This window comes from Lemur catta, chromosome 1, assembly GCF_020740605.2.
Source record: "Lemur catta isolate mLemCat1 chromosome 1, mLemCat1.pri, whole genome shotgun sequence".
NCBI classification, from domain to species: domain Eukaryota; kingdom Metazoa; phylum Chordata; class Mammalia; order Primates; family Lemuridae; genus Lemur; species Lemur catta.
In genome coordinates, this window is record NC_059128.1 from 66,003,670 (window position 1) to 66,027,191 (window position 23,522).

The 23,522-nt window shown below is 53.5% G+C and overlaps 2 protein-coding genes across 5 annotated transcripts; both read right to left on the minus strand.

Moving 5' to 3' along the window:
* Positions 1-7,292: 7,292 nt before the first annotated feature.
* Positions 7,293-18,856, minus strand: MMP14 (matrix metallopeptidase 14). The gene is made up of 11 exons (XM_045525949.1): positions 17,686-18,856; positions 17,028-17,492; positions 13,070-13,218; positions 12,680-12,802; positions 11,990-12,297; positions 11,304-11,465; positions 10,856-11,016; positions 10,531-10,669; positions 10,249-10,399; positions 9,655-9,770; positions 7,293-9,327 (listed from the first exon to the last, which is right to left on the minus strand). The coding sequence occupies exons 2-11, from the start codon at positions 17,133-17,135 to the stop codon at positions 8,996-8,998; spliced, it is 1,749 nt and encodes a 582-aa protein (XP_045381905.1). The 5' UTR covers positions 17,136-17,492; positions 17,686-18,856; the 3' UTR covers positions 7,293-8,995.
* Positions 18,857-18,904: 48 nt separating this feature from the next.
* Positions 18,905-23,000, minus strand: MRPL52 (mitochondrial ribosomal protein L52). 4 transcript variants are annotated; one of them, XM_045526015.1, is made up of 5 exons: positions 22,953-23,000; positions 22,788-22,845; positions 22,644-22,711; positions 20,208-20,279; positions 18,905-19,460 (listed from the first exon to the last, which is right to left on the minus strand). In XM_045526015.1, exons 1-5 carry the CDS (start codon positions 22,978-22,980, stop codon positions 19,351-19,353), a joined length of 336 nt encoding a protein of 111 aa, XP_045381971.1. In that variant the 5' UTR covers positions 22,981-23,000; the 3' UTR covers positions 18,905-19,350. The 4 variants fall into 4 exon arrangements, with proteins under 4 accessions (XP_045381971.1, XP_045381962.1, XP_045381955.1 ...); XM_045525999.1 differs by having other exon boundaries at positions 19,287-19,460; positions 20,215-20,279; XM_045525994.1 differs by having other exon boundaries at positions 19,287-19,460; positions 20,215-20,279; positions 22,788-22,848; positions 22,953-22,993.
* Positions 23,001-23,522: the final 522 nt, after the last annotated feature.

Below are 23,522 nucleotides of genomic sequence, written 5' to 3' on the forward strand. Positions count from 1 at the left end.
TCATCTCTGTCAGATTCTATTAGAAACAAGTCATTATGTCCAGCCCACATTCAAGGGAAGATGAATTAGTTTTCCTTTTTTGAAGGAAGGTGGCTTGGCACACGGTAAGCATTATATAAGGATTAGTGGTGATTATTCTACTGATCAGACCATATTGAATTATTAAAAGTATAATGAGTTTTTACGCTGTGCTAAGTTATCATGTCCTCCTTCTACTCCACTCCAAAGGGTTCCTATTTCAATCAGAGTAAGAGCCAAGGCCAGGCGCGGTGGCTCACACCTGTATCCTAGCACTCTGGGAGGCTGAGGCGGGTGGATCGCTCGAGGTCAGGAGTTCAAGACCATCCTGAGCAAGAGCGAGACCCCGTCTCTACTAATAAATAGAAAGTAATTATCTGGACAACTAAAAATATATAGAAAAAATTATCCAGGCATGGTGGTGCATGCCTGTAGTCTCAGATACTTGGGAGGCTGAGGCAGAAGGATTGCTTGAGCCCAGGAGTTTGAGGTTGCTGTGAGCTAGGCTGACACCACGGCACTCTAGCCCAGGCAACAGAGTGAGACTCTGTCTCAAAAAAACCACAAAAAAACAAAAAAACAAAAAAAGAGTAAGAGCCAAAGTCTTTACAATGACTTACAAGGCCCTGTGGGATCTTGCCCTGTTACCTGTCTGATCTTTGCTCATTCTCCTACTCCTACTTCTGTCTTCTTTGCTCATTCTGTTCCTGTCTGAGCCTGGTTCCTTGACAAATCTGTGACTTTTGGGTTTCAGGATGGCTAACTTCACAGAAGACAAAGGGAGCTTATTGAAGTAAAGTGTGTTAGATCCTAACATGAGGCTAAAGGAAGTACAGGCAGAGAAAAGTCTCTGGAGTGGGAAGAAAAGGGTTGTGAAGGCCTTTTAGGGAGCAGTTTCAGCAAATGCCTGGGTTGAGATACAGATGTAGAGGGTAGGTTAAAAAGAAATGACCAGTGGAAGAATATAGACAGCTTTTAAAAACTTGGGCTTGAAAGAAAAGGAAAAAATGGAGGAAATCACTGGAGACTGCTGCAGTATCCAGGAGAGGGCTTTTCAACATGGGGAAACCTCTATGTTTGAAGGAAGAGACGGAGTTGAAGACCCCACTATATGGTTATGGGAACTAGTTTCCTTGTGCCTTGGAAGAGAATGAGATGCAGTTCAAGTTCTTATGTGGGGGCCAGGCACGGTGGCTCACGCCTGTAATCCTTGCACTTAGGGAGGCCAAGGTGGGAGGATCGCTTGAGCTCAGGAGTTCAAGACCAGCTTAAGAGACGGGTGTGGTGGCTCACACCTGTAATCCTAGCACTCTGGGAGGCCAAGGTGGGTGGATTGTTTGAGCTCAAGAGTTCGAGACCAGCTTGAGCAAGAACGAGACCCCGTCTCTACTAAAAATAGAAAGAAATTATATGTACAACTAAAAAATATATACAGAAAAAATGAGCTGGGCATGGTGGCACATGCCTGTAGTCCCAGCTACTCGAGAGGCTGAGGCAAAAGGGTTGCTTGAGCCCAGGAGTTTGAGGTTGCTGTGAGCTAGGCTGACGCCACAGCACTCTAGCCCCTGGGCAAAAGGGTGAGACTGTGTCTCAAAAAAAAATTAAAAAAACAAAAAACAAGTTCTTTTATGGGGTGGAGACACCTCTTGGAGGTTAGAAGTGACTCAGTCATGTCCATTTTTTGAGCCTCTGGTATATTACAAAATTAGGAAATACTAAGATGGTTTTGAAAATACTTTATTTACATTTAACAAATAGAAACTTTTAGCACAAACAACATGATACTATAGTGCTATTTACAAGATACCTACAGGAATTTTTTTTAAACTACAAAATTAGAAATGTGAGACTAGGACCAAAGGATTCTTCTGGCCCCAGGGTGGGGATGACGGAAGGGTGGGTGCAGGGTAGAGCCCCCCAGGAGGCCTGGGTATGATCTCCACAGGCCTAATGGAATTGGAACAGAAATGTCGCACTCCTAGATAAAGGGGACACAAAGGCTTGCTTGCCTTGGCCAAAGGGAGTTCTGTGACAGCATTCTGCAGTCCAGGAGGGCAGAGTCTCCCCTGGACTCCTACCCTGGGGCCCAGGGGACAGGCTTCGGGGAGTGATCAGTGTTTGAGGCGTCCACAGGGGGGCACTGTGACAACTCAGAGTGGCTCTGAGGAGAGGGCATAGAAGTACCTCCCCTCGTCCCTCCCGGGGGCCTCTGTCCGGCACCCACTTCGCTCCCGCTCCCTTCCTGGAGTTAGTGACGGCTGCCCACCAGCCCCCGCACGGGGACAGTAGACGGAAACTCTGACTCTTCCCTCTCCGCAGCTGGAAGGCTAAGAACGGCTTGTCTGCCTGTCTCGCCCAGAGTCCCACCCCTTTAAGTACAGGTGTCCATGGTGGAAACATGAAAAGTGGAAAAGCGCAAGGGAAGTATCAGTGGCCCTGGTGGGGCCGCCTTTGCCCCTGCCTCTTTGAGTTCGCCAGGTTCATTTGCAGTCCCAATGCCCACCACAAGGGGGCGCTACCAACACGCAAACCTGCCTAGTGTGCCTCTGCTGTAGAGGGGGTGGGCCCAGCCAGCGTGCGGTGGATGTTCCTCTAGGTCCCTTCCCCTGCTTTCCTCCACTCACAACTTACATGCAGTCTTGTGCAGGGATGAGGTGGAGGACCTCTGGAGCACAGCCAGTAGAGCGGAGGAGAGAGTTGGGGACATCTGGCATGGAGCTTAGAGCGGTGCAGGGAAGAGACACCTTCCCGCTGGGCCCTCCAGCCTCTAGGTACAGGCTGGGCTGGGGGTGCAACCTGAAAGCTTGGTATTTCCAGAAGAGCTGGGTCCACACAACCTGAAACCAACCACTCTCCGATTAAGGGCAGGCTGTGGGTGGAAAGCTAACACCTAACAGGGAGGGAGGAGGGCCTGCCTATAGGGGCAAAGTGGGGATTCAGGGGTTATGAACCTCTGTACTTCAATATATTTTTCTTTCTTTTCTTTTAACCTTTTAAAGGTTGAGGTAACATATACAGTAAAGTTCACAGTGTGCACTTAAGTGTACAGCTCAATTTTTTTTTTTTTTTTTTTGAGTCAGAGTCTCAGTCTGTGTGTCATGATAGCTCACTGCAATTTCAAACTCCTGGGCTCCAGCGATACTCCAGGCTCAGCCACCCAAGTAGCTGGGACTACAGCGCGTGCCACCACGCCCTGCTAATTTTTCTATTTTTTGTAGAGACGGGGTCTCGCTCTTGCTCAGGCTGGTCTGAAACTCCTCACAGCAAGCGATCCTCCCGCCTCCGCTTCCCAAAGCCATGGGATTACAGGCATGAGCCACCGCGCCCGGCCTGCTCAATGAATTGTTATCTTACGTGGTCAGTACTCATGTATAATCACAACTGCCACTGGCAATTCAATTCAACGAACTTTTACTGAGTGCCTCCTGTGTGCCTAGCATCATCTTACCCTTTTGTGGGAAAAGTGAGGACAGAACATGTTTGTCCAGTGGCTGTGATGGAGACAGTATTATTATAAATTATAGCAATTCCTTGATAGAACTATACCATCAGTGCCTGGTATAGAAGGGCAACAAATGTGTCATCCACTCACAGTGGCCGTAATTTTGGAGTCCAAAATGGGAAGAATTGCCTGCTGTGTCTGAACTTCCTAACTCACAGAACCTCAGGAGACAGGATATACAGTCAGGGCAGCACATGTTGCCAGCACAGAGTCAGGCACTGAATGGGCAAGGAGAGCATTTTGGGGGATTAATCTTGCCTCTGGCCTGGTGCTACATGTCTCTAGAAGCCGGGTGAAGGGCGATGTCTCTGAACAGCACAAATTAAAGTGAACTGGAGCCTGGCATGTGTGTGTGAGTTTGCTAGGCCTTCTGAGGCACCAGTCTTTTCCCTGCTCTGTGGTCAGCCTGGCCTTGCCCCAGCCAGACCCCATCCTGCCCCAAGTGAGGGAAGTGCCCCTAGCGGGAAATCAAGTGAGTGAGCAGGATGTGACCCATGGTGAGGCAGCTCCCAGACCTGGCCTGGTCCCTGAGTCAATGAGCTACTTCAGGCACTCAAAGGAAGCCCTTCCGCCCATTTACCACAGTGTTGCCACCTCTTCTGTCCCCTCCACTGTCCCTCCCTACCCAGGTGTCAGTCTTTGGGGACAGAGAGCTGGTCTCCTCCCCCTCTAAGCCACAAAGGCCCCAGCGGCTAAGGAATAAGGGACTCTGGGGGCATCTGGCCTCAGCATGGAGGCAGAGGAAGCTGCTTCTTGGGGATGTGGTGACAGCCCTGGCCTGGGGTACCCAATGATCTTGCTGTGGAACCCCTGGGGCCAGGACTGTGGCAGGGGAGGACGGAGGGGGCTGGGTCTGGCTGGGGAAGGCTGGCCTGGAAGGAGCTGAGCCATCGGCCCTGGGCCAGGGTGGAAAGTATGTGCGTGAGCTCATTTGGAAGGGTGGCTTCTGGCCAGTCAGGGCTGCCTCCCTTCCAGCCCCCTTCGCAGGCTGCCTCTGGTCTCCCCACTTTCTCAAGACTGTCTGATGGGGGAAGGCAGAAACCCCCAGGGGTCAGGCTATGTGTGCAGACTTGATCTCCTAAAGGAGGTGAACTCAGATTTGGGGGGCTGGGTAGGAAGAGGGTACAGGGGCTGCAGGACAACAGAGCAGTCTTGGCTGGGGTTTCCTTGGGCCTTAGGGACTGGGCACCACCCTCGAAGGCCTCCGCCTCCCTCCAGGTCCTTGTGCACAGCCATTTGCCCCCACCCATTGTCTCAGTCCCTTTCTCTGGGTCTTGGTGACACCTTCCTTCCCTCAGAGTGACTGCCTCTGCCCCCAAGAAGGGAGGTGATGGGCTTGCAAAGTGGGCTCCTGAGGAAGAACCCTCTCCCCTGAACTCCTGTGCCCTATAATGCTGCTGCCACGTGGCACAGTGAGCAAGCACGTGTGTGATCCCCAGAACACACGCTATTGCAAAGATACCCGGCTACACAGGGTTAACATTGGAAAAGACACCCAAGACACTGCCAGGAAATACTTGCACAGGAAAAAAAAAATTGGACAGATCTGGGTTTTAAATGTGGACTAACAAACTGTGACCTTGGGCAAGTCATTGATCTTTCTAGGCCTCAGTTCTCTCATCTGTAAAATGGGGGCAATGTGAGTGCCTGTAATTATCATGTGTTGTAAGGACCTCAGCAAATGTTAGTTTCCCATTGCTAGAAGGGGAAGGAGAGATACAGAGGGGAAAGAGAGGACTGGGAAGTCTGTAAGATCGCTGGGAGAAGGGGCCCTGGGGGAGAAACAGTGACAGACCAGCAGAACTAGCCAGAGTTTGTGCGGGTGTCACTCTGCCCAGTCCTCTCTCCTCTTGGATCTGCCCTCCCTTCCCTTCCCATCACGCTGACCCTGCACCTGGCTGGCAGCCTTGGAGGCATGGGCCCAGCTGGTGGCAGGAGCCCTGGAGAAGGTGAGGAGATGACAAGGGAGTCCATGGCCCCCCTCCAAATGTGTGGGGTTCAGGGGTGGGCAGAGTACTGCTCCTCCTTGGCCCTTGCCTCCAGTCCAGCGTCTCCTAGCACCAGCTTTCCTGGGTTCTGCCCAAACCTCCTTGCAGATTCCCCTTGGCTCCCTTCTGGCTGCTCCAGCTCACATGTGCTGCTTTCGAATAAAGGAACTTGGAACGGTAGAAACTGGGTCAGGCCCAATGGACAAATCGGGGTAGGGCCAGTGGAAGCAAAGTGTGCAGGTCTCTTGGAAGCCACAGGGCCCTCTGCTCTCCCCTCACCCCAGCCTGACCTGGCAGCTCACTCAGTGGGGCCTTGTGATCACTGAGGCACCTCCCAGGGTGGCTGAGCAGTGTCACTGGAGTGGGTTGGGCAGGCTCCAGCATGTCAGAGGCACGAGACCCTGCAGCCTCCACCCTGCAACCCTCCCTGCTCGTGAAGCCCATCTTCCAGTTCTTCCCCCTTTGTCTCTGGTCCTCCATTCCCATCTCTCCCCTTTGGCTCCAGAGAGCATCTTGTGATTCCAGAATCAGGGCCAAACAATTTCCTCGTGATGGGGAAACCGCACTCCAGCGCGGGAGCCCCAGGCTCCCCTCCTCTTCCCTCTGGCAGTCCCCCCTCCCCAGGCTCCTCTACTGGCTCCAGCTGTGTTTTGCAAAACTCCCACTGGATAACATCTGTAATTGCCTCCAGATGTGGACCACAAAAACACAAAGGGGCCATGAGCTCATCTTTGAGTTCCTTGCCACATGCACAGGCCCCACCACCCCCAGATGCCCCTGACTTCCCGCTGCCACCTTCTCAACGTCCTATCCCTGCCGGCAAGTGTGGTTGGGGAGGTGCTGTCCAATTCCACTGAGACACACAGACCCTGCCAAACAGCTGTTGGCAGGGAAGGTGCAGAAGGCCAGGCATAGGGTCAGGGTTCCTGGCTGGCAGGAAGGTGGGGTACCCCTTCTGCCAAAGCAATCACACTAACCAGCCCTGAACTGCAGCTGGGTAGACTGACTGGCATAGACGGGGCGAGGGCTCTGTGAGGCAGGCTGCGGAGGGGGCCTGGGCAGGCAGGAAGGGAAGCGGGGAGAGAGAGGGGCCAGCTCTCCCCCAGCTGAGCTGACTCAGCACCGAGCTGATTCCTCCCTCCAGGCTGGTTTCGGAGGAAGGGTGGGTAGACAGCCTGGGAACCCTGTCTGGGGCAGCAGTTTGTAAGGAAGGAGGAAACAAAGCCTTGTTATTCTGCCCTTCCAACCTGACCATCCTGGCTCTCCTGGGTAAGTGGCATGAGATCTGTTTTGCTAGAGACAGGCTGCTCCTCATAGGCCGTGGGGCAACATCTTTCTTTCCCCCTCGTGTCCTTCTGCCCCAGCAGCGGAGCCCCATATGATGGTGGGAATCCCCCTGCCTCAGGCAGAGAGCCATGAGGAAACTGAGGGTCTGCGGCCAGATCACACGACAGGGTAATGCAATTTAGGAAGATTTTCCAATGGCCTTGGCTTGACCACTTCCTCTTGTCTTTGAGCCTTGGGTCTCAAAGGTAGCCTTTGAAGCCAGGTTGAGCAGCTGGGCTCCGTCAGCCACTCTCCTGCCCCCAGTGAGGTATACCCTGCTCCCCGACTCTGGCCCCTGACTCCCTTTATTTAGTCTGCTAAGAATAAACATATTCCTTTATGAAAAATCCCAAATTCCACCTCACGGAAAAATGCCGCTCATCACGCACGCTAGCCCCTTCCCAGCCCCCTCTTAACCACATCCCATTCACCCCTAGACGGAACTGCAGCCACGCAAATGTGAAACACAGTTTATTCTTTGTGGAAAGGTTGAACAAGGTCAAAAATGTCCTCAGAGGCCACCGACCCAGCCCCGCCCTGCAGGTTCCTGGGGTCAGATGCCTCTGCCCCCCGCCCCCACCCCTACCCATGCCCCTTGTTAACAAAAAGGAACAATTTGAATGGAATTCATATATAATAATTATAATAAAAATATACATTAAACAAAATAAAAAAACAAACAAGACAGAAATTTAGCCGAACTGCCAGCACCGTTCACCCCATTTTCCCCACCCCGTGCCCCACCCCCCTGACATCCCTTTCCTCTCGCTGCCTCCACAGGGTCTCACTCTCCCAAGTCCCCAGTACCGTGACCACCACCTTTGGTGGCCGAAGGAGACTTCAAACGGGTGGGCTGGGTGGGGGGAGAGGCAGGGCAGGCCGAGCTGTGTGGCATCAGGGGAGTGTGGGCCTAAGCAGGCTCCTGCCCTCACAGAGGTGGCCAGGCAGGCTGAGACTGAGCACCGCCAGGCCTCTGGGGGCCTCTCCCACGAGGGCCCTGCGTCCCGAGTCCCTGCATGCATGCCCTCTGCTCCTTTCTCTGCGCTGCCCACCCTTCCCGCCGTGCTACTTGGTCAGCAAGGACGGGGACCAAGAGGAGCAAGTGTGCCTTCCTCAGGGCCCTTCCTGAGAGCTCCAAACAACGTATCTCCTCTGGGCACCACGGCCCACCCTGTGCACCTCTGCTTGGCTTGGCCTGGCCCGCCCTGCCCCCCCCTCACTGCTGCTGCACTTCCTCATTTCCCCTTTTGGTCCCATCCCGTCCCCTCTGGCTGCTCTGTCCTTGGGCCCCAGCCCCGGCTAGCTCAGATGAGCAAGGTTCCTTCTCCGTGGCCTTCAGGCTCACCCCCAGGCCCTGACCTGGGCCTCTGCCCTCGGCCCCACCTCACCCTGGCGGCTGTGCCCCTGGTTTCAGCTCTTCCAACTGAGAAAGCCCCATGCAAAGTTAACATTCGAGAGGGGTAGGGCTGCTACAGGTTTCTTCAGCCCCACTTTAGTCCTTAATGGCTCAGGCTCCTTCCTTGGAAGTTCTCCGGGGTAGGCATAGCAGAGGCAGATCTTTGAGGAACTTGACCAACCAAGCAACGAAGACCCTCTCTGAGTTTTCCCCCCACGGTCTCAGGGTGACTGGGCAGTCCCCACACCCTCACCTTTCTCAGGGTCTCCACTCCCCAAGAAGATTAGATTCCTTTTAGCCAGAAAGAGTAGTGGGAGGCTGCCAATTGGGTACACCTGGGGCTTTCGGGGCTGGAGTGCCCAGATCCTCCTGAGGTCAGAGTTCAGAGGTTTAAGGTATGTCAGGGGATGGAAAAGGAGCAGATGACCCCATTTGACCTTTACCAGCGAGGTCTGAGGGTCCTGCCTTCAAGTGCAGAGCCCCCAAGACATTCAGATGGGGCTGGACACACACCAAGCTATGGGATTCCCCTGAGGTGCAGAGGCTGGAAGGGGCGTCCTCCCGCCCAGCCCTCAGAGGTCCCATCTAGGGAAGACGCACTGCCAGGGGTGAGGGTGGGAGAGGCTAGCCAGGGGACAGAGAGAAGACGGGAGGCTGGGGGGAGGGGGCTCGGGACGTGGGAGCAGCCCACCCACCACCACCTGCTGCCACTGGCCTTCAGAGGCACAGTCCTCGTGGTAGGAGTGGGCGGGCCGGCGGTGGGGGTCAGACCTTGTCCAGCAGGGAACGCTGGCAGTAGAGCAGTCGCTTGGGGGTCCCGTGGCGTCTGAAGAAGAAGACCGCGAGGCCCACCGCCAGCACCAGGAGCAGCAGCAGCACAGGCAGCACCACGGCCGCCGCGCTTACTGCCCCGCTGCCCTCCTCGTCCACCTCGATGATGATCACCTCTGTCTCCTCCTCAGTCCCCTCGTCTGGCCGGCCCCCCGATGGGCAGCCCATCCAGTCCCGCAGGGCTGACTTGGGGTAGCCCGGCTCTACCTTCAGCTTCTGGTTGTTGAATTTCCAGTATTTGTTCCCCTTGTAGAAGTAAGTGAAGACTGCACGAGGCCAACAAGACCGAGGTCAGGAAGGCACGAGACAAGGCGGAGCAGGTCCAAGAGAGGACCCCGAGAGGGGACAGGAGAGGTGCAAAGGCAGCTCTGTTAGTGTGAGGGCCAGCTGAGTCACCTCGGTCTTTCCGAGCATCAGTTTCCTCAGCTGATTTCCTTAGCCCAGTGCTAAGTGCCGGGCATGTGGGTAAGGACCCCACTGCTGTTATCACTGTCACTCTTTTCCTCAGGACACCCTCTCAGTCCTTCCCCCTGCTCTTCCTTAACTCCCTATTCCCACCCTCCTCTCGTGGACGCCCCCCTTGCCCCTCTCACCTTCATCGCTGCCCATGAATGACCCTTTGGGAGACTCAGGGATTCCTTCCCAGACTTTGATGTTTTTGGGGTACTCGCTGTCCACTGCTCTGAGCTCCTCGTTGAATCGGTAGTACCTGGGGGTTGGGGGAAGGGAAAGTGGTTGGACACTGGGCATGTCCTCAGAGGCCAGCAGGACCCACGGCTGAATTCAACAGTGAGCAGGGGTAGCTGTGGATAGGGTAGGAGGCAGGGTTTGAGTAATGAGGACCTGCTGCTGAAAGTGGCGGAAGGTGGGGGTGGAAGGGAGGGCCCAGGCTGCAAGGAGCCACCAGCAGCCCTTAATGACAGTGCCTGGCTGCTGGGGTGGAAGCTCAGTGCTGGGGGCAGGAGGTGTCAAATGACCAGGTCTGAAATGGCGACCCGGTCACATCCCACTCACACAGTGCCCAAAGGAGGCTGCCTGTTGCTGGGTGACAGCAGAGGCTCAGCCAGCTCCTTCTCCAGGGAAATATCTTGGGGCTAAAGGGAGCTTTTCTCTAGAAGTGAGGGAATTTGGGATAGTAGTGGTGGTTTCTGAGGAAGGAGGCCTGGGTTAAGGGCTTTAGATCTTACTTGTTTCCCCGGAAGAAGTAGGTCTTTCCGTTGGGCATCCAGAAGAGAGCGGCATCAATCTTGTCAGTAGGCAGTCCTCGGCCCAGCTCCTTGATGTGCTTGGGGTAGCCAGGTTCCAGGGACGCCTCGTCAAACACCCAATGCTTATCTCCTGGAGAGGAGAGAGAAGGGCAGGATCTGGGTTCAACTTGGGCTCTGGGGTCTGTGAGGGAGTCAAATGGAATCAGCTCTTCCAGGGGGACCCTCCCCACTCCCAAAGACTAACATGCAGTGCCTAGTTACCTTTGAAGAAGACAAATTTGCCATCCTTCCTCTCATAGGCAGTGTTGATGGATGCGGGCAGGCCCCGCCAGAACTGGCCAATGGGCATGGGGTATCCATCCATCACCTGGTTATTCCTCACCCGCCAGAACCAGCGCTCCTGGAAGCCAGTCAACACGGGAAGAGTACATTATGTCCCGTAGCTTAGACTGCTGGCTCAGCCTCCAAGGCTCCCCCACTGCCCTTTGTCCAGATTTCAGGTTTTAGTCCTCCTATTGTCGTTTTCACCAGCCTTCCAACCATAGATCCCTTTTGCCCCCCAAACCAACCCATTTCTTCCTCTCACCTTGAAGACAAACATCTCCCCTCGGAGCACAGCCACGGTGTCAAAGTTCCCGTCACAGATGTTGGGCCCATAGGTGGGGTTTTTGGGCTTATCAGGGACAGAGGGCCGGGAGGTGGTCCTGGGTTGAGGGGGCATCTTGGTGGGGGATCCTGACTCACTCCCTGGGGCAGAGAACACAAGGGGCACTTCAGACTTGGGCGGGGTAGGAAAGGGAAGGACAGACAGATGGGCAGACAACACCCTTGGAAAGGTATGATGGGCCTCTGGGGCAGGCGGAAGCAATCCAGGAGGCCAGGAGGCGACAGAGAAGGTGGGATTGAAAGTGGGAGCTGAGAGCGGGAGGGTCAGGTGGGAGTGTGGACACTGTAGGGCATGAGGGAGGGGAAATGCGCAGGCCAGGCGGGGATAAAGAACAGAGAAAGAAGCAGGGTGGGCTTGGATTACGCGCCATAAAGTTGCTGGATGCCCCGGCGGTCGTCATCAGGGAGCACGAAGTTCTCTGTGTCCATCCACTGGTAAAAGGGTGCCATGATGGCCGAGGGGTCACTGGAATGCTCGAGGCCCAAGGCGTGACCCAGCTCATGCACAGCCACTAGGAAGATGTCATTCCCTGGAGGGACAGGGACAGTTACGGCAACCTTGGCCCCTGCCCTTGGGCTCCCTGCTTCTCCACCAGAGGCTTCAGTTTATATCCAAGTCACGTTTTCCACCCAAAGCAACTGAATCCTGAGGTCCAGCTTTCTATTTGGCATTTAAGGCACAAAGCCAGTCAGCAACCTCCTGTGGGCGGAGGTGAGAGAGTGCTCGGGGGCAGGGTTCCCATCCCAAGAAGACCTGTGTTAAGGGAAGCTGAGGCCTTCTCTGGGCCTGTTTCTCTCAGGGACTAGACATGACATTTGCCTGCAAAAGTAGGTGATGAGGATGCCTTGAAGTCTGACTGGAAAGCCAGTCAGTGGGTGAGAAGGGGCCAGATATAACTCGCTCAGAACAGGATTCTTGCTTTTGTCATAAGTCAGACCAGGAGATCTCTGCAGTCCCTTCTAGCCCTGAGAAGCTGGGAGGAGGGAGAAGCACCCCCCTACAAGTGACTGTTAAGAGTAAGTCCAGAGTAAGTCCCAGGGCTACCTCGCTCACCATTCAGATCCTCATTCCGGACAGTCCACGGCTCAGCAGAGTCAAAGTGGGTGTCCCCTCCAATGTTGGGGCCCGGAAAGTAGGCGTGGGCCAGGAAGCCGCCCTCGCCATCGAAGGGCGTGCTGTCGCCATGGAAGCCCTCGGCAAAGAAGATCATGATGTCGGCCTGCTTCTCATGGCCCTCGCGGATGTAGGCATAGGGCACCTCACGGAAGCGCAGTGGTGTGGCACTCTCCCACACACGGAATGCCTTGCGAATGGCCTCGAATGTGGCATACTCGCCCACCTTGGGGGTGTAATTCTGGATGCTGAGGTCAAGCCACGTGGGGAGAGGATGGGGGTGTGTTAGGATAACAAGGGGCAAAATTCTCCTTCCCTGCACTCTCCCAGGTCTGACTGAACTGCCCAGCCACCTGTGCCTGAACCCCCTTCTGCCGCTGCTTCACGCAGATGCCTCTGCCTGGAGAACTGAGGGCTTAGGGATCCTCAGGCTTTGGCTCTCTGGCACTGGAGCGCAGCCCCCATGGCTGCACCTCTCTCCAGGATCAGAGCCATGCTCCTCCCCACTCCCAGGGATGCGTCCCAGGAACAGAGGGGAGTAGGGCAAGAGGCCTCCGAGTCTCTGCATAAGCACAACTGATAGGAAAGGGAAATCAGATGTGAGAAAGGGCACTTGCCTATTGGACTCACCAGAAAGTGATCTCATTGTGCTGCCATTTGAGACCCTGGATGGCATAGCGCTTCCTTCGGACATTGGCCTTGATCTCAGCCCCAAACTTGTCTGGAACACCACATCGGGGGCGCCTCATGGCCCTGGGGTGGGTTGGGGTGTGAGGATTGGGGTCAGTGCAGTGTATGGAAGAGGAAGGTCTCCAGCGTCAGTGTTGGGCGAGGCTTGCTGTGTGTGTCCATGCGGGGGAAGGCCCAGGTTAGGAGGTCAGGGTGAACATGAGAGGGCTGGGATCTGCATGTGGGGATGAGGTATGAGGGCAGATGCCAGGCGTTCAGGTAGCAACATCTCTGGTGCGCAGTGCTGTCAGTGGGTGCTGGGCAGAATTCCTGCCAGGGTCTAGCACTTACTTCATGGTGTCTGCATCAGCCTTGCCTGTCACTCGCAAACCGTAGAACCTCTGCATGGCAGCGATGGCAGCTGACAGTGACTGGGGTGAGCGCTGTGTGTGGGTACGTAGGTCCCCAGGAGGCAGGTAGCCATACTGCTGTAGCCAGGCCTGTAAGGAAAGGGCCGTAGCTTAGAGCATCCCCATTTGGCCCACAGGGTCCCTCTGCCTCCCCGCAGTACTTGGCTATGGCCTTGCCTTGGAGAAGAAAGGGCAATGGGCTCCCAGCCCGGCTCTGGCGGCAGGTCTGGAGGAACTCCCAGGCTAGTCCTGAACTCTGGCCCAGGCCCCAGTATGGCTTGTCCCCTTGGGGCTGTGGGCTCAAACCAGGGGTGGGGAAGCTACAGCTCCAGACTTTGGCTGTAGCTCTCTTGAGGATGACACTCCTGGCGGTTTAAGAGTTCTGGGATATCTTCTCAGAGCTGTGATTCCTTCCAGCACCTTTCCCCTCTGTGTCAGTGTTCTTGCAAAGTCCTACAGTACGTCCCACCTGGGAATGGGCTGTGCCCACGATGGGTAGGGAGGTGTAGTGACAGGCTGAGAGGGCTCTACTTTTGGGCCTGACATGAAGCCCTTCTGGGACCGGGGTGCCATGTCTCCAGGACCCTCACAGCTGAGATCCTTTTAGAAAGGAAGGCAGAAAAGGAGCTAGAGCTAAGGCTGGCTGCTGACAGGGGAGGCTGGGGCCTTTGGATGTAGTGGGAGGTGTGGTCCAGCTGGAGCCAGAATCCTGCTACTGTCCCCATCCAAGAAGAATCTGACCTATGGCTTGGGACCTAAAGGCCCATTTAATGTTTTTAGTAGGAGTGGGAGATGGAGGTGGTATGGGAGGCTTGGTGACTGTATTTTATTTCAGATATGTTGTGAATTGTTCATAATATAAAGGCTGGTATATTGCCTTAAAGTTAGGTTTTTGGTGTTTGATTAAAAGGTACACACACTGCAAAGCCCTGATGAGGAGAAAGTCAGCCTTTATTGTAAGAACAATGGAGTGTTTTTCTAAAGCCGGAAAAGTAAAATAGGCCAAGTTATACATGGAATATGAAGATACTTGGATTCTTTCATGGGAAGAAGACACTACCCAGACAGCTCTGGTCTCTGCTCCAGCCTTGCCTTCTTAGGGATTCCAGAGAAGGGCTGCAGGTTGTCCAGGACAGGGGCTTAGAGGGGAGAGAGGTAGAGGCTGCCATTGGGTGCTGCATCTCCTATTCAAGGTCATTAGGATGGATCTCCATGTGGCCCTTCCCTGGTGATGGAGCAGTGCTCTTGCATGAGAGTTCGGGGTGACTCAGGAGCAGCTGACTGGGGACCTGAGCCCATAGGGGCAAGAATTGCAACATGGTTCTGGGAAGTGATCCCCCAAGACTGACAGGAGTTAGGGCCCCAGATGTAAACAACCCAGCCTTTTCCCAGCCAACAGGCTTGGCAAGAACAGCCCTAGTACCACCCAGCTCTGAGGCTCTGAGAACCCCTCCTCAGTGGTAGTAGAAGGAGAGAAGTTTAACCTCTGGTGTACTAGAGGAGAGCCAAGCAGGGTGCTGCAGTCCCAGGCTGCTCTTCAGGAGCTGTAGGCTTGCCCTGACCTGTGCGGGCTGATGCCACAGCCAGTGCCTGGGGGAGGCCTGCTGTGGCCTGTGCCCAAGTATGTAGGAAACTCCCTTTGCCCCCAGCCTCACCTGTAGGATAAACACACACACCCCAAGCTTATGACCCCTGGTGGGGGAACAGCTGTTTCAGGACTTGGGAATGCATATCCAGGAGCTCAGGGATAAATCCCTCTCCCATAAATCCTTCAAGAAGGTAGGCAGGTCTAAATATTCACACCCACAACCTCCACACCATACCCTATAGAGAAAAATGAAGGCTTAGTCAAGTAAGGGACTTCCCTGGAGTCAAGAGAGCCATAAGCACTGGAAAGGAAGTGTGCCCATCCCTCTCTTCCTCCTAGGCCTAGGCAAGTTTCTTCCCTTACAGAGAGTATGAGGTCGAAACCACAGAAGAGAGGACTCTTGTGTCTGCGGCTGGGTGGGAGGAAGGGCCCAGCGCCAGACGGGCTGAGGGGAGGGCAGGGCTGTCCTGGAGCTGGTGCAGGACTCTGGAGGCCTGGTGAGAGGGACCCAGCTGCCTGAGGCCTGCACCACCCCAGCTTTCCTTCCAGATTGGCCTGGAGAAGAAGCAAAGATGTTGGGTCAAAGAACTCAGTTGGCTGGCCTGGTCTTGATGAGTGAGAGATGCAAGGTATTCCCCTAGGGGAAAGTCAAGGGACACCTCCCACCTTGCTTAGGAATCCCAAACAGGGTGGGGGGGATCTCCAGGCCCTGGATCCTATCCTCTGGGCCTGTTCCTCCCTCCTCTGGCTCCCACCCTCACATGGCCCAGAAGCAAATGGTGGTTCTGGCACTGGGACCGCCCATGACCCACTTAAAACAGAGCCAGGGCTGCCGCCCCTCCCCTAGGGGGCCTGGCAGGGCAGGGGAGGGAAAAAAGGCAGGGCAGTGAAGTTGGCAGTGGGCAGCCTCCCAGATGCCCAGGCTCCTTTTGTTAGGGGCTCTCCCTTTCAGGCCTCAGATGAAACTCCAGGCCTGGGAAGAGAATGACTTCTTCTCCCTGACAATCAGGCTTAGCCCCCAGATCCAGGGTAGATTTTCACTCTCACTGGTCTCTGAGCACACCACGATGGGTCTCCCACCTCCAGTGCCAGAGCCATAATTTTCAGTTCAGCCTCAGATCCCTTCAGAGACAGAGCGCATTCTTTCTAGAGAAGTTTTCTCCCGGGATGGGACCGGGCCTGGGACCAGAGCAGAGGAAGGCAAATCCAGATCCCATCCCCCATCTTGGACCCTTCCCGGCCCCTCCCGACCGCACCCGGGCCCTTGCCCGGCTGAGTGGGTTGGGATGGCCCAAAATAAGAAGCTCATTAAATCCGTCTCCCACCTTCACCCCAAAATAAAAGACAGAGAGGAAAAACCTCCTCAGACAACTCCCACGCGGCTTCCTCTTGGGCCCGGTGGGCCACCATCAGGGAAGGGGTGGGGGTGGGGGGGAGCCCGAGTCAGTCGCGACGTGTGAGGGCGCGCTGGGCCAGGCCCTCTCCCCACTCCCCGTGCGACGCCCCCAGTCTCCCTGCAATTAACACAAAAAAGCAATTAACAACAACAACAAGAAAGGCCTGCGGGCGCCGACGGAGGGACGGGAATGGGGGGGCGGCGGCCAGGCCGAGCCCCCGGCTCACAAGGAGAGCTTTGTGTGCACGGCAACGCGGCCAGCGCGCCGGCGCTGCGACCCTAGACGCCGGGGCCCCGGGCTGAGACACAGAGGAGTCCTCCCGGGGACGAGGGCTGGGGGCCCGGGCCGCTCGGCCGTCCCCCCTCTACCCCACCTGGCCGCAGACGCATCGGTGGAGGGCCCGGGCCGCCCGGGGAGGCCGAGGCGTGGGGGCCCCGGGCAGCCAAAGCGCCCAGCGGAGGGCGCGCTGAGCCCGGCTCGCGGCGAGCGCGGGCGGGAGAGCGCCGGAGAGCTGGAAAGTTGAAGAAACAACAAACTCTTGCACATGACAAGGAACCAGGACAGCACGGGATTTGAGCCGAGTCCAGATGTTTATCAGGCTCCCAAATGGTCCTAGAGCTGAGCGCAGAACCCAGGGGAATTGGGGAGGGGGAGTCGGTCCCAGCTGTAAAGTTCTTCCAAGGAAAGGAAGGAATGGGAGAGTCGGCGGCGATAAGGGTGGGGGGAGTTGGTAGGAGGCAGGCAAAAAGTTGGATCGATTTGGAAGTTTGGAGAAGAGGAGGGTAAAGAAGGGGAGAGGGATCCTGCAGCAGCCGAGATCCCTCCTCTCCGAATGGGAGTTGTCCCCTGAGAGACCCCCGGGCTCGCCTCCCCGGCGGGCGCGACTCCGGGAAAGGCCGGAGGAGCTCACTTACTTCGGGGCTGAAGCTGCTGCTCTGGGCCGAGCCGAGGGAGGCGAGTGCGGTGCCGAGCGTGAGCAGGGGGAGCAGGAGACCGCGGGAGGATCGTGGGGCGGGAGACATGGTTTGCGACCGTCGGGGCAGCAGCGGGGCCGTGCGGGCTCCGCGGCGGGGCCCACGCCCTGGGGTCGCGCCGCCACTCCCTCGGGGTGCCTTTGTCTTCTGTAGGCACTGATTTTGGATTCCTAGAGCGCAGTCGTGTTGGAGTTGAGAGGATTGTTCTTGAAAGTGCCTGTTTGCTCTTCTCCTCTTTTTCCGTTTTTTGATCTTTCTTCTGCTTAGTCGGCGAACTGGGTCGGGATCCCTCTCTCGCTCTCTTCTATGGTCCCTCCCTTCTCCCCACAGCCTCTCCTCCGCCCCCGCCTCCTTTCCTGGTTGGGGACGTGGTTGTTTCAGCCTGAATCCAATTACAGCCAAGAGCTGGAGAAAAAAATCCAAAAAAAAAAAACCCTAAGTTGCCGTTCTGTGGTGCAGTCTGCCATCTGCAGGGGCTGAAGCCACAGCCGACATCAGGGTGCTGTAGGGGGATCCAGGGGTCGGGATGTGGGAGACTTTCCCCATCTAAGCATATTTTGGGTGGCTTGATTCCTCTGGTATTCAGCATTTGTCTCACCTCAGAGTGGGAAGTACTGGGAGGCTCAGTGGCTAGGACCAACAAGGAGCTCGGAGTCTGGGATCGTGGTGGTGGTGGGGTCTTCCATGTTCATGAGACCTGGATTGGGAGAAGGGGCCAGTTTACTAGAACCTGGGGGGATTATCTGCTGAGACTTGTAGACAACCACCTCTGACTTCCCTTTCCTGCCAAAAAATCCAAACTGTAACAAACCCCACAAGCACACTGGATCTGGGGGTCCATCTTTGTAGAAAGACTAATGTGTTCCCTTTTATTATTGTCGTTTGTAATCTGGCTACTCCTTAAATTAGAACTGGCTGGGCAGGAAAGGGGTGCAAGGCCTTGGAATCTGGGCAAAAGCAAATCAAGTTTGGTGAAATTGTTGGAAAAGAAGGGACTGGGAATTAGGACTTTGGGATTTAGTTCCACCTCTACACTGGAAATGGAGGCAATACCTTAAAGAGTAAAATATACCTCTGCAGGGATTTACTTGACTCTGAGAACAAAAGGTGGGGGTATGCAGGGAAGGGGGAGGGCAAGCGGTGAGAATGCAAGACAGATAAGAGGTTGAGAACCAGATCTAGCAAAGCAGCACAACAGAAGCAGGAAAAGTGTGGGAGACAAAAAACTCGACCATCAGCAAAATCTAAGATTCAAGAATTGCATTTGGTCAGTGAGAGAGGAAGGAGGTAGTAGGGGGAGGAAGGGTGGGGAAGAAAGCAAGGGAAAGAATAAAGGAGGGTGGACAGAAATTAGGTCAGGTAGGAAACTTCAGAAAGTCAAGGGATTGGGGAACTAGGGAACTATCTCTCTGCGTTAGAATGGGAACAAAGGCCCTTTGCCCCTGGAATTCATGGGAGGAGCCATGATCAATAAAATGAAAGGCTTTCCAAGTCCTGGGCAGCTTTCAGGTTTGTGGCAGGTATATGGTAGGTATTAGATGCCTGCCCTACAATGACTGTTTGAGGGCTGAGCCCTTGTGTAGGGCTCCCCTACACAAATGGGTGGGGAGGTATAGGTCCCTCTTCAGCCAAACTCTGGAATGCGGTCAAAACCATGGAGACTTCATAACTCATCTCTTTCAGCAGAACATGTAACACCCATGTCTGGTTCTTCCCACATCAGCCTTCCCAGTGGAGATATCCTCCAGGATCACATATCTAAACCTTAGGAAAACTGACACCATTTGCTTGCCAAGAAAAAGACATCAGCTAGAAAGCCTTTTTCATCAAAACATTTATTAGATGCCAACTGCACATGACCTGGGCTGTGCATGGGCTGTTAAAGGCTTGAGTGCCTGGCTAAAACCAGAAAAACTGCTGTCCCCTTGTCATGTTTAGAGCAGCTACTGCTCATAGTTGGGCCAGTACTATGGCCTGCAAAGAAGGGAGTAAGAAAGCCTAGAGCAAGATTCAGCTGAACTGGAATGGAGGCACGGGTGAGGGCACTGAGCCAAGCCTCCTAGGCAGTGATCTTACAGCCTGTTCTTCCTTGTGTCCAAGATCTATTGTCCTGAAGACAGATGGGGAACATTAAAGGCTCTCTTCTGGCTGGGATGAGGCATCTAGGTGATAGAAAAGAAAGCTAGGGAGAGGCTGGGAAAAGGCGGCAAGAGTTGCTTTTTATTGACTTGGAAGTGGGCTCCGCAGTGAGGACCCTTTGGGTTTAAGAGCATTTTTCTGCTTCCTTTCTTCTTCCTGCAACTTCTCCTGCTGCCTGAGCTGCCATGCCTGTAATCCGGCATCCATTTCCTGTGACAGCAGTACGACTCGTCTCTGAAACAGACAGGAAAACAGTGTGGATAACAACTGGGGCTTAAGTGCTGCATTGTATATTCTTTTACTCACAAAGTCAGAGGTTTGGGTTTCAGCTGGAAAATGATACTGTTGACTGGGGAAAAGGTGAGACCAAGTCCTGGCTTGGGAAGCAGAAGACGGGCAGCAAAATGTTAAGGCAGAATGTCTACTACTGGTCCCTGCCCTAGGAGTGCCTCACTCTCTTCCTTTCTTCTCACAGGGCTATTAAAACCTTTGGCTGGAGCCAGGCATGGTGGCTCACACCTGCAATCTGAGCAATTTGGGAGGCTGAAGTAGAAAGGTTGCTTGAGGCCAGGTGATCAAGACCAGCCTGAGTAACATCGTGAGACGCCCCCGCCTCTAGAAAAAATTAAAAAATTAGCAGGATCTGGTGGTGTGCACCTGTAGTCCCAGCTACTCAGGAGGCTGAGGCCAGAGGATCACTTGAGCCTGAGAGTTTTGAGTTTGCAGTGAGCTATGATGATGCCACTACACTCTAGCCAGGGCAACAGAGCGAGTTTTTTCCTGTCTCAAGGAAAAAACAAAGACCAAAAAAGAAAAGTGAAAACAAAAAAACCAAAAAGCAAACAAACAAAAAACCTTTGGCTGTTAAAACCTTGGTATGAGGGGTACATGTTAACTAAGGTACAACACAGTTCAAGATAAATTATGATTTGAATTTTCTCCCTCCAATTACACACAGGTAGCCTTGGCTGGGCAACTGGCCACTTACTGCAAACTTCTCCCTTTCAGCTTTTCTCCGAAGCTGGCCTTTCGTTGGGGGAGCAGGGCGACCATCTACAGATAGCAGTGAGAGAAGAGGCAAGTGTTAAGAGATGGTCTGTAGCACCTTGTCCACATATTGTGATAGGAATGAGGGAAGAACCAATCTCTACCTCCTCTCTTCCATTTCACACCCATTATAGCTTAATTATCCTAAAATATGTCCCTCATCTTCAAGAGTGGGGTATGACAGACCCACCACCAATAACTGCCTAGGAATGTTCTTACTCTATTTCACTTAACTCTTACTAGCCCAGAATTCAAAGTCCTCTGCTGTACTGACTTGACTTTCATTTTCGGAAATCCTTCAATTCAAGCAATGTGTTCACTGTTCTGCTCACTATAAGTCTTTGCTAAATTCTATCCTACTCCACAATGAAATGCCTTCTTTTCCTTTCCTTGCAGCCAAGTCCTCATCCTTAGGCCCACTCAGCCCTAAGTTTCATAGAAACCCTCGTCTAACCTCTTCAACTCCATCAGCTCTCTCTTCTGAAGGAAGTGCATACCATTTAATATTCAGCTATTTGCTTTGCAACATTTATCACACTATTGTTTTTAGCGTTATTTAAGCATCCCAGATCCTTCTGGAATGGGGCAGAGTACTGAAATATTATTATATAATGTAAAAAATGTCTATGCTTTAAAATGTGCATGTCTTCCCAGCCAAACTTCAAGTTCCTTGGGATCAGGGACTGTATCGCTAGCTCTTGCTGTTCATAGTATAGTGTAGGCACAGAAACATGCAATAAAAATTCATAAATATCTGCTGCCTTGCTGAAAAGATGCGGCATCTGGCCTCAAGTAGTTTATATGGAGATGAGGAGAAAGGGCACTTACTTTCTACAAAGAAAGAAAGAAACAGTGAAAACTCTACCCAAAAGTTTGAAGACAAGACAGATAAGAGGTATTATTTATCAGGAAAGGGAAACAATATTGTGTATGCCAGGTGCTTTACATTGGTTGTCCTTATCCTTATATAAACCATATGAGATAGGTATTCTTCATTTACAGATGTGGAAACTAAGAATCAGATAAAATTAAGTAACTTGTCTAAGACCACAAAATTAGCTTGGATTAACAATCAGGTACAGGCTGGGTGCGGTGGCTCACGCCTGTAATCCTAGCACTCTGGAAGGCCAAGGCAGAAGGATCCCTTGAGCTCAGGAGTTCGAGACCAGCCTGAGCAAGAGTGAGACCAACCCCATCTCTACTAAAAACAGAAAAATTAGCCGGGTGTTGTGGTGGGTGCCTGTAGTCCCAGGTACTGAGCAAGCAGAGGCACGAGGACCACCTGAGCCCAGGAGTTTGAGGTTGCTGTGAGCTAGGCTGACCCCACGGCACTCAAGGCAACAGAATGAGACTCTGTCTCAAAAAAAAAAAAAAAAAAGAGGTACATATAATTCCAGTCTTTCCAATATTTCATACTACTACAAGAAGATCCTAGGGCTTCCTACAATAAATGACAAGTAGAAAAAATATTCATCATTGTCCTCAGGCACCAATTATCCAATTAAGCAGGATCATACTCCTAGAGCAGTGGTCCCCAACGTTTTTGGCACCAGGGACTGGTTTCATGGAAGACAATTTTTCCTCAGATGGCGGGGGCCCTCAGGTGGTGATGTGTGTCGGTGTTCCTAACAGGCCCCTGACCGGACCAGTACTGGGTTGTGGCTCAGGGGTTGAGGACCGAAGTCCTAGAGAATACCACTAGGATATTAATATTCAGGTCTCTGTGTTGTGAAGGAGGTCAAGCCCCTGCTCAGTTCTAGTTCTAGCTTTGCCACTACCTAGCTATCACAGGAAATTCACTTCCGCAGACCTCAATTTTCCTACCTATAAACTGGAGTCCCATAAGAGAGTGGCTACGGTCTCTCCCTTCTAGGGCTAATATCTATTATTTGCTCGCTCTCTCTAAATGAAAAAAAAAAGACTTTTCTGAGGGGAGCCTGCCATCCTCAATCTTCACCCTTTTATACTTCTGAGATGCTCATTTCTACAGCCTTTCAGAGAGCTCTCCCTGCATCAGGTACCAAATTCTCAAAATATAGTCACCACACAGAAGGGTGGCACTTCCTAACTTTTTAAAAATCATGTTTCCCTTTAAGAAAGGTAAAACTCTTGTCACTCCCTCTCACCCCGGGGTGCCCCAAGTCAGAATTACCTTCTACTTATCTACACAAGCCAAGAAGATTCCCTCTAGGTTTACCTTTCTTACTCAAAGTTTACTTCACAATATAAACAAGACGGCTTCTTTCCCAAAACTCCATTTTCCAAATAAAAAGTTCAATACGTTTTCCATTTAGACACGCCCCCACCTTGACATCCCCGCCCCCCAGTCCAGGGGAAAATCTGAATTAGAGCTGTCAGATCGGAGCTCACCCGCGTATGACCAGTCTGGGAGTTCCGTAAGGGGCCCGTAGCCGGAGGGGTTGGCAGCCAGGCCCTGCCTGGGTGGAGAAAAACAGTTCCATGAGGACCTGGCCCAGCTTCTGGTACCCTAGAGCCCCCCATCCCAACACTTACTGGAGTCGCCACTGGCTGCCCGCCCAAGCCGCCGCGCTGCGGTGCAGCCTCCGGACACCTGCTGGGAAAATAGGGCAGAGTTGGGAGAAAGACCGCGCAGCCGGCCCAGAGTCCCGGACCCGACCCCCACGGGCTCCCGAGTCCACCGACCCTGCACCCACTCACTCGAGAGCACGGTTCCTAAAGCGGCCATGCCGAGGCGGAATAGACGGAAGTGGGCGTGGCCTCGGCGGCCACGCGCGGCGCTGCAGGGGAAGCCGGAAACCGCCATCTTGAATCTGCTTTTCAATGATGGGCCACGCCATCTTGGATCATTGTACGGAAGTCAGGGATAAAACTGCGACCCGAGCTCTTGGGGCGAGAACGAACTGTTGTTCTGCGCATGTATCTTCAGTGGTGGTTGCATCCTCAGTGGAAATCGTGTCTTCCCAGACCGAACCGTTCTGAACTGGTCCACAACCTCCCCACAGTGGTCTGTAGTCCACTGAAATTGATAGTAAATTTGATCTCAGAGAAGGAACATCCACATTACTTCATTCTGCAGTCTCCCACATAACTAACATTTTTTTCCCAGACTAAAAGAAGTGATCAAATCTAGAATGAATCAGAAATTTTGGGTTTCACGTCTCACTCATTTACCCAACAAAATTGAAGAAATTACATATGACAAGTGCTGTTATCAGGCACAGGAGATTCCATGGAGGGCAAAAATAGACATCTTCACTATCCTGATAG